Raw genomic sequence first — 10,751 nt, 5'->3', positions numbered from 1 at the left:
TGTAATACGATATAATAAGATGAAAAACACAGTTAACCAAAACAGAATGTAGGTTTTATTTCAAAAACATTAAAATATTAAAAACAGGGAGTAAGGGAGGGGACAATGGGCAATTAATTCAATTTAAGAGTATTTGCTGAAAGACCTTGAAATCCAGATTAATCCAGAAAATATGGAGGAAATTGTAAAGGCAGAGTTAATACAATACAGAAAACTATAAAATAAGAAGAAAGTTCCAAGAAAAAAGCATTCATTTGAAAATTTTATTACCAGCACATCAGACTGACGTAACCATTCTGTAATTAATAACTAGAAAAATCTCCCTGGAACCCATTCAACCCATAGCCCTATAACCCAAAATTTAATTGGGCTCTTAGATTGTTTATTAAACAAATATCACAATAAAATTTTTATCTATAAAATGATATTTTCTGGAGAGAAAAAATTGTTAAAACTAGCCACATCATAACAAATTAAGTTTATTGATACTTGTCTGCAATATTTAAAACTAACAAACGAGTTAGTGGCATTTTGTGCGCTAGTACCCAAAGTCAGTCAGAAACTGCTAAATTCTTTCACATTCCCTTTAAGCCAGTACCCAAAGTCTGAGACTCCTAAAAATTAAATATTCGATCCATTGTCCCCTCCCTTACTCCCTGATTAAAATACTCAAGGATAAATACAGGGAGGGAGGGAGGGGTTATTAGACTTAAAGATAAATTTTATCTCCACAGTCCACAACTTGTTCTGCCATTTGTTGACTTTAAAACTTTGAGAGGTAGGTTGTTAAATGATTTATTTTTTTATTATTTATTGGGTAATACAATTCATTGCCCCTCCCTTAAGATTTCTGCATTGAGAGCACATTTCAAAACCATATACTTTGCCAGGTTCAACTGTGCTAAATGAAATAGTAATTCCAAACTTAGTAATCAACACTTCTGTAAACCTCTTGAAGTCTTGAAAGAACAAATCTTGTATTTACAAAAGATGTTGATGAACTTTTTCTACAAATAGCAATCATTTATTTATTTCAAGCTTGTCTGTAAAATATTGCGATTTGGAGGCTATGCAAGAAAAGAGACCATAAACACCAAAGATATGGGGGAAAATGTGGAAAATATAAAAATAGCCTATAACCTGCTAAAAGCAGTTTTATAGTTAATTGTGCTCCTTAATGATAAGAATGTTGTCAAAAAGTTTCAGCATTCTATCTTTTATAGGAGCTAAGTAAATCTCATTTTCCCCATAGCGTTATGGACTGACTGACGGACAGACATAGTGAATTATAGAGTGGCTTTGCTACTAAAAATCAAGTTGACATGCTGCTTTTTGTGTAATAAGTAAAAAAACACAAAACAAATGTATAGAAAATGGGGATGAAATAGAAGAAAGGTTATTTCTACAAAAGTATAGTAAAGGGTGGATAAGAAAAATATCAAAAGTTAATCAGCAGTAACTGTAAGATCATATGTTTAACTTGAAAAGAGTTGAATGTCTAAATATTTAAAAGCTTATTGTTTTATAAATCTCAGTAGTTGCTCTAACCCTAGCATCTAGGGAGGCCGAGGGAGGTCAGGAAAATAGCTTAAAACCACCTCAGGATATTTTAAAAGTTACTCTGAAAAGTACAAACAATTCGCATTTTCCTATTTTATAGGATAAATTGCTACTCAAAAATTTGCTTTACAAATAAATGATTGTAGTTGCCTTGGAGTGGATCCTTCTTGTTCTTTCTCTTTAGGTGAAGCCTTCTCCATAGTAGATTCTGCTGAGGTTGACCTCTGCATCTTTTCACCTGGATTCTGTTTATCCTGAGAAATTAAATACAAATTAACAAGTCAAAACAGATTATATCCAGGTTAAGTAACAAAAAAATTACTACCATCTTTTTATTGCATTTGACTTACATCAGGGAAAAGGGACCAGAATTCTGACATACAATTCTAAATGATAATATCCTCACAACCCACTTCCTTCTATTTCCTCACTTATTACCCACTTCCCTTAAGTTAAAGCTCAAGACAAGTTTTATGCCAACATTAAACCAAACAATTCTTTAAATTTCAATTGAAATTATTTGCTACATCACAGCCCCTGACTAACATAGAATTAAATATTTCTTAGGAAAGTGTACTAGAGTAGTTTTAGATATTGAACATTTATGAGATTGAAAGTCTAGGTTCTTATTCAATTAATGAAGAGTTACCTTAAATAACATTTTTACAATGGCATCATGAAAAGTTGGAGGATCGTCAACACTGCTCTGAACCATAAACTTAGGCTTAGCACCAGGTTCCTAAAAACTCAATTCTAGTAAGCAAATTAATCAGGATAGGAAGGGGGGAATCATTGCTAGTTATTGCAGCTACATTGTACTGAACAAGAATAACCGTCTTATTAATCTATTTATGCTGTGGGGCATACAATTCAATTTCTCATATAATTAGATTTGATATTTAAGTTATATAAAATAAACCTTATACATTCCATTATAAAACATACTCTATGCAATGACTGTATGTTTAAACAATATACCTGAGTTGGTGAGGGAGGAAGTTGAACAATCTTTAGAGAATTATAAGCTGGGGGTAAATCTTCTTCTGTTGGCTCATCGTCCTGAGGCTCTACTGACTCTGGAAACTCTGGCATGTTGGACTAAAGATAGCACAGGTTATTGTTTGTATTTGAAAAGGTTTTACAAAATAGAACACTTATTTAGGTTTGGGAAAACAGATTGGTAAAAAATATACCCCCCCCCCAAAAAAAAAAAAAAAAATTTCAAAGTTTAGTGGTTGAAACATTTGGACACTAAACTTAATGAACCAATCAATTAAAAGTCCCCAAAGCCAACTGTTATTATATAATTTAAAGGGCTACTGTAACAAACAGCTCACTGTCCCCTCCCTCCCTGGTAAAATCTATATAGACAACATCTTCTTTTAAATCTATATATAATTTAATGTTTGAAAATTTTGTAAATATTTAGGTACTAGAGTTGGCTCGATATAATTATCCCCCTATTGGCTAGTTTTCTATATGCATATCTATTTCTCAATAAATCTATTTTCCTCACCCGGCATTACTATCTAAAAGAAAGTAAATATTTAATAATCTAAATGATTTTAAAAAGATTTTTTAAATTATATTTTTTTTCTTTACATTACCATCACCAAAGGGTTAATGATGATGATTACAATTTTAGTTTAATATTTGAACACACAAAGTGTCGCCACAATCGAATTCTTTTAAAATAGAGTTTTCTTAAATTTATCATATTATAAATCTAAATTTTCTTTTTTATGATTAGAAATTAAATACATTGATATAAGGTAAATAGCAACATGAAATTAAAAAAAGGAATTTATTTTTATTAAAGTAAAATAATGGGTCTTATCGTTCTGGGCAATGAGAGTTTATTATGGATTATTGGAGCACTATGAGTTTTAAAAAAATATTCCTTGGAAAACTTGAGCTCGTTTATAGACATTTATTTCCTATATAGATCTGACATAGATCTTGAAGCAATTAAGCAGGCCATTTTGTACATGTTAAAAATTGGAAGATTTCATTAAATAAAAGTTATCGCAAATATACTTAGTAAATGAAATGTTTTTTTAGTATAGACCAAATAGGGTAGATTAATCAACAACTAGTTTCATTATTTACCTCTGGTGAACTTTCATTTGACATAGACTTGCAGACAAGAGCAACCATCCATTTCCCTACAAATACTACAAGGTATTTTTTTCTTTAGGGATATTTTTACTTGTTTAGGCCTGGATTCTTAAAAAACTTTTGCCCCACTAAAATCAGTTTGCCCCACTAAAATTTTAGTGAGGCAAAATTATCCCCTCTAAAATTTTAGTTTTCCCCACTTATTTTAGTAGGGGAAACTGATTTTAGTGGGGCAAAAGTTTTCTAAGAATTCAGTATTCACCTCTGTTTAATGCTTTTTGCAAACAAAACCACCATCAGAAAAAAATGGTTAACATTTCTGACATCATAATGGTGGTGGGGCCATAGAGTAAGCGTTTTATTTTACATTATAGCCATTTTAAAGTCGTTGCACTTTGTTAGATTGTAAAATTTGTTGAATTACTTATACCTATTGTGAACCATATGTAGATAAGATAACAGATAAGTGTGATAAGACTGATGAATTCCACAACTTGTGGCAGATCTACTGAAACACGCACTGAATAGTTGCCTAAAATACAAATAGCAATTTTTAAGATTTATTTTATTGGTTTTTGTAAAGCAGTTTGAACCTTAAATAATTTTCAAATTTTCACCATTAACATTTTTTGTACCCTTATCAATTAAGATTTTAATGTTAGCAAAACCCATCTTTATTAACAAGAATAATTACCTTTCCAATCTTTGATTTGGTTTAGTTTATCAATGTCCATCGATTGTGAATTTCCCATGAAAGCAAGTGGCAATTCTCCATTACTAGGTGCCGGAGCTGATAAAGGGGCTGTGCCAGTAATATTTTGATCGATTAGATCAGCTGCTTTAGAAAGAATGTCGTCTTTGTCAACAGTTATATTCAGATTGTTGTTTAGATAATCAGCTGCTCTGTGTAGGGTGCTATTGATCACTCCAGAAAGGTTTTCTGTCTCAGAAGTACTATAGAAGATGAACAGTATGAACTTAAATTATTTTTAATACTTATTAAAACATATTTAGAAATTACGTGTCTATTTAACCCTCTTTGGATAAAAACCTACATTTCTATAGATTTTTAAAGAAGAAAGTGTGATGAACTTTCCTTGAAATGACCCACCCCTCAAAATATATCCTAAAACCTTGATTAAAAACCTAAAGCATAACACATTATCTATAATATTAAACAAGAACTTAACAGGTGAACAAACATCAAACTACTTTGAATCATAGATATAAAAAGCCACTTAAATGTCAACTTTAAAATTTTGTATTAAAGAACAATTTTTTTCTAACATAATACAATAAATAAATAAACATATGTTTTCATCTTTCCTGTTTTTAATAATTTGTTCTATTCCCACTATTTGTACACTTGGATTTAAGATAATCATGTTTATGATTTAAAAACTTGATGTGATGAAAAATTATGAAACGTTTAATTATTTTTTTTTATATTCTTTGGTATAATGTTATGTTAGTGATATATTTGATAATACTGGTGAATATAGAAACTGAGAGCCTACATAATAGCCTGCACTAGACTTGTAAGGATTCAATGGTCTAAAAGGACCGTACATTAGTTAATTTTCCAACTTACAGGTAAATATTACAGATACAACAATCCTTTAGTCATGGATTTAGAATTTACCTGTATATTATGACAGGGAAAAATTATCAACTTAAAGGGTGTGCAAAAAAAATGCGGACATTTTTAAAATTTGGATTGCGCAGCTTGTGTTAATAGTAGAAAAATGTTACACATATCGTTAGAACCATTAGGAAGTCTACTTTTGGACAATATAAAAACGATTCCTCTGCTAAGTAGAGTTTAGGAGCGATGTGGTAAAATGTCCCAACTGCCCTAAAACTTGACTTGCGAGTAAATCATTAAAGATTAAAGTATATAAAAAAATATGTACATTTTTAAAATTCAAATTGCGCGGCTTGTGTTATAGTAGAACACCGTTATGCATACCATTAGAACCGCTATGAAGTCTATTTTATGGAAATATAAGAACCATTACTGTGCTACTTATAGTTTAGGACCTACGTAGTAGAATGTACCAACTGACTTAAAACTTGACTTGCGAGTAAATCATTAAAGATAAAAAAAAAGGGTGTGCAAAAATGCGGACAATTTTAAAATTCAAACTGCTCGGCTTGTGTGAATAGTAGAAAAATGCTATGTATATTGTTAGAACCGTCATAAGCTCTATATTTTGGAAATAGAAGTACAATTTTTGTGCTATTTTTAGTTTAGGTGAGAAAAGTGGAAAAATTTTTTTTTGAGTTTTAAGTCAGTTAGGACATTCTACCACATAGCTTATAAATTATACATAGCATATGAATAGTTCTTATATTTCCATAAAATAGAGTTTATAGCGATTCCATAGGTATGCAAAACATTTTTCTACCATTAACACAAGCCGAGCAATTAGAATTTTAAAAATGTACGTATTTTCATTTGCATACTCTGTAATTTAATATTTAATGATTTACTTGCAAGTCAAGTTTTAAGCCAGTTGGGACATTTTACCACATAGCTCCTAAACTATACGTAGCAGAGGAATCGTTCTTATATTTCCAAAAAATAGACTTCCTAGCGGTTCTAACAATATGCGTAACATTTTTCTACTATTAACACAAGCCGCGCAATTTCAATTTAAAAAATGTCCGCATTTTTTTTTGCACACCCTTTAGGTTGCTAACAAGAACATCACTTATTGCACAGTTTTTTCATTTAGTAAGAGGGGGGGGGGATGGGTATGTTATTTAGCCACCTACAAGTTTCACTTTATTAAAGTACATAATAATTTGATGTAAGATAAAGACAAATATGAAAAAAAAAGATTTTAATATCGAATTATTTAAATCTACATAAGGTGTAATTTTGTTAATCATAATTGTGGGAATACATTAATTTGACGTCTTAAAAACTTCAATGCAGAATAGTCCACAGCTTTTAGAGGAGCTTAGTATTGATCCTGACAGGTTTAAGACCAATTTGATTAGGAGGTATCCATAGGCGTCCAAGGGGGGGGGGTAATGGGCGATTACCCCCCCCCCCCCCCAAACGAATTTGGGGGTGCTGTAGGCACCCCCAAAAATTTTTTCATTTTACCCCCCCCCCCATTTAAAATTTACCCCTGCCCTGGGGATGCCGTAGGCACCCCCAACCATTTAGGAGGGGGTATTTACCCCCCCCAAACCATTTTGAGAAAATAGAAAATCTCTAACAAAAAAATTTTTGCGCGCTTCGCACGCGTTTTTAATTATAAATTTTTGATAAAATTTAAATTACCCCCCCAAAAAATTTTACCCCGGGGTGAAATTTTTGGGGGGGTAAACAAATTTTACTCCTGCCAATAGATTTCAGGGGGGGTAATTACCCCCCCTAAGCAAATTTTACCCCCGGGGTAAAAATTTTGGGGGGGGTAAAAAAAATTTGCGGCGCGCTTCGCGCGCCATTTTACCCCCCCCAAAACCGAATTACCCCCCCCTTAAAAAAAATTTACCCCCCCCAAAATAAAAAGCTTCGACGCCCCTGGAGGTATCTAAATCTCGCCCCTCCAATAACAATTTAAAAATCTTCAAAAATATTTGTATAACAAAAATAAAACCCCTATTTAGTCACTAATGTAAATTTGGTTTATAAATTAATGGACAGTCTTTTTATATGTTTTATAATTCTAATTATGAAATACATTCTTTCTAATAATCTCCGCGGAGTAAAAAGTCTGGGAAAAATAATGGACGTCAAAACGATTTATTACTTTTTAAGGCTTCGACTTTTTATTTGTTTGTATTGTTTGAATGTCTTAAATGTTTTTTCAAATTTAGTCAAATATTGAACCATTAAAAATCCATATTCAGTGACGCGCTTAAAACTTCAGTTTTTGGTTTTCGTTAAAAACATCTTCTGATTATTAGATAACTAATTAAATTTAGATATTTTTTTTAAGATATGCATTTTATATTCATACTAGTTGCTTCTCCCCAATTTTCCAAGGTGGGAGAAGGAGGTGGGGGGGGGGGGGGATGTTATGAAAATAGCCTAAAACCACCCCAAGATATTTACAAGCCTTCCCTGAATAGTAAAACCAATTTATACCAGCTTCGGTTAAGCTTCAGTAAAAAACCTCATACTTCATATTATATTGTCATCATATCTCCCATTTCAAAATTTCAATATTTTTTAAAACATCTCAATGCAGGGTTAAAGATATAAAGTTGAAAAAAAAAATGATTGTTTAATGCTTATTACAAATACAAAAGTAAATAATTGTATATGTGCATTGATGCATTGACAATGGACTGACATAGAGAAAGATTATTATCATAGAAGGTTATATCTCAGAGGATAAACCAATATTAATACTCACTTTTCTGTGTGTGTTTCAGTGTTTTGTGATTTCGTATTTTTTTGTGTGATTGTTTAAGATTTGTGACAAGCTAATTTTTCATAACAATAAAATATTTTCGCTAATTTGTTTTAAAAGTTTTCTTACTATCAGACACAATCTTCTTTTGTTTTGGAAATAGAGAAAATCTGGAGAAATACTCTCTAAATCAACCTGAGAACAGTGGAGGTAAATGCCAGACATTGTGTACAGATTTTGGTAAGAAAAGGCATAATTTTATTTCATATCGTTCACATAATGAGTCAGTTATAAATATTCGCATTTCTTCAGATAAAGCTTTTCTTGGGTAAATTACACCATGTAAAAATTTATTTCATAGTATAGCGTGAAGCACATGACGAAACCTATAATAAGTTATATACGAACTAGTGGTTACGCCCCTAGATCACATAAGACAAATTTATAATTAGTTTAAAGTTTAGGAGGGGAAAAGTCGACCTCATCCCATTTTAAATTTGAGTTCCAAAAGAGTATAAAAAATTTGAGGGGGGGGAGGGGGTGACAAAAAACGCTTACTACTTTGTATAATAGGATAGATAAATGGATTAGTTAGGTTAAAGTTAGCTTTCAAGAAAAGAAAATACCGTTAAAAATTTCGTCGCTTGTAAAACTTGAAAGCAAAAAATAAACAAAGGTGTTTGTCTGCTATGTAATAATTTTTTAATTTTGACAAATGTTGAGGTCAGATGAACCATCTATATATATTATGTCTATTGTTTAGGATTCATATCTCAATCTGTTGCATTGATGGTGTATTTATTGACGTTTTGTCTCTATTATATCATTTGACAATGTTTTTGATGTTTTGAATAACTAATGGTGAACTTATGCAAAAATAAATAATCAAGAGTTTACAAGAATCATAACAGTGACAAGAATGACAACATCTGAGAAAAGCGAAGCACAAAATAATCATGAATAAGAATACGGACATTGAGATCTAAAAAGCAATTGTTAACATCAAGAATATCTATATTTTGTAGCTTGACAGACTGACCGACAGACAAAGTAAATTACATACTAGATGTACATTGGTATTGGGAATCTTCACAAAAAAAAGCTATCTATCTTGAATTGCAGTTGAAAAAAAATCACATTTATATCCTTACAAAAAACTAACAGTTTGTCTGTCTGTCTGTACCGAATGATCTCGCTAACCAGAGACCCAATATGGTTCTCTTTTACAGGGTAGATTCTCATAGGTCCTGGAAAGTTTAATAACTATTTAGGGGAAGTGTACCAACACCCTCCCAAGATAAATCGCCCATAAAGAAATCATTTCTCTATTATACTTTTTTTAATTTTTCTTTTCAAAACTTAAACTAAAACTGTAGGATGATCGACTCCATCCCACCAAAAAAAGTACCCCTAGAGGACTCTAGGGGCGTAGCCGCTTGTATTTAGAATGGCAGATTAGAATTGTAAACGTACATGTAATAATAATTATATCATTCTTGAAGCATGTCTATATGTCTTTATATATTTGAAATATAAGCCTTACACAAAATGAATTCCTTGGAATATCATAAAATCAATGTTAAGCAGAAAAATAGTATCAGGGATAAGACAATGGACGATAAATTGTTGTACAAACCCCAATGATGATACACAAAATTACCCCTTCTATAGATTAAAATCAACACTCAACTTAATGAACCAACCAATCAAAACTCACCAAAGTCCCGTAAGTTGTTAAGTTAACCAATAAGAAAACATTATTATAAAACGTTGGGGACTAGTGAAATTGTTCCCTATCTATCTGCATTTTGTACCAGTCTAGTGGTATTAAAGTCCCCCTATAGGAAAACAGTTATGAAATCTTGAATTTTGCACCAGTCTAGTGGTATTAAAGTCCCCCTATAGGAAAACAGTTATGAAATCTTGAATTTTGCACCAGTCTAGTGGTATTAAAGTCCCCCTATAGGAAAACAGTTATGAAATCTTGAATTTTGCACCAGTCTAGTGGTATTAAAGTCCCCCTATAGGAAAACAGTTATGAAATCTTGAGTTTTGCCCCAGTCTATGGGGTATTAAAGTCCCCCTACAGGAAAACAGTTATGAAATCTTGAATTTTGCACCAGTCTAGTGGTATTCAAGTCCCCCTATAGGAAAACAGTTATGAAATCTTGAATTTTGCACCAGTCTAGTTGTATTAAAGTCCCCATATAGGAAAACAGTTATGAAATGTTGAATTTTGTACCAGTCTAGTGGTATTAAAGTCCCCCTATAGGAAAACAGTTATGAAATCTTGAATTTTGTATTAGTCTAGTGGTATTAAAGTCCCCCTATGGGAAAACAGTTATGAAATCTTAAATTTTGCACCAGTCTAGTGGTATTAAAGTCCCTCTATAGGAAGACAGTTATGCAATTTTAAATTTTGTACCAGTCTAGTGGTATTAAAGTCCCCCTATAGGAAGACAGTTATGCAATCTTAAATTTTGTACCAGTCTAGTGGTATTAAAGTCCCCCTATAGGAAAACAGTTATGAAATCTTGAATTTTGCACCAGTCTAGTGGTATTAAAGTCCCCCTATAGGAAGACAGTTATGCAATCTTAAATTTTGTACCAATCTAGTGGTATTAAAGTCCCCCTATAGGAAAACAGTTATGAAATCTTGAATGCACGAATTTCTATTATCTGTGAAGCCATACAAAATTT

The 10,751-nt window shown here is 31.8% G+C and overlaps 1 protein-coding gene across 1 annotated transcript; it reads right to left on the bottom strand.

Moving 5' to 3' along the window:
- Positions 1–925: 925 nt before the first annotated feature.
- Positions 926–8,276, bottom strand: LOC145330792 (uncharacterized). The gene is made up of 8 exons (XM_080175457.1): positions 8,181–8,276; positions 4,373–4,655; positions 4,109–4,210; positions 3,670–3,725; positions 2,539–2,658; positions 2,210–2,299; positions 1,711–1,814; positions 926–1,007 (listed from the first exon to the last, which is right to left on the bottom strand). The coding sequence occupies exons 1-8, from the start codon at positions 8,274–8,276 to the stop codon at positions 926–928; spliced, it is 933 nt and encodes a 310-aa protein (XP_080031583.1).
- Between the last annotated feature and the right edge of the window lie 2,475 nt (positions 8,277–10,751).

Source organism: Acartia tonsa, chromosome 10 (genome assembly GCF_053477335.1).
Source record: "Acartia tonsa isolate MP-2025a chromosome 10, ASM5347733v1, whole genome shotgun sequence".
NCBI classification, from domain to species: Eukaryota; Metazoa; Arthropoda; class Copepoda; order Calanoida; family Acartiidae; genus Acartia; species Acartia tonsa.
The sequence above is the reverse complement of the archived record's forward strand: the minus strand, read 5'-3'. Positions and strand labels throughout refer to the sequence as shown.

Excerpts from the sequence above, each read along its gene's own strand:
- LOC145330792 (XM_080175457.1), bottom strand. The coding sequence starts at position 8,276 with ATGTCTGGCATTTACCTCCACTGTTCTCAGGTTGATTTAGAGAGTATT. Across the intron at positions 2,659-3,669 it reads CAAATGAAAGTTCACCAGAG|TCCAACATGCCAGAGTTTCC; the intron begins GTAAATAATGAA and ends TGCTATCTTTAG. Across the intron at positions 1,008-1,710 it reads CAAGAAGGATCCACTCCAAG|AAAAAGTTCATCAACATCTT; the intron begins GCAACTACAATC and ends TGCTATTTGTAG.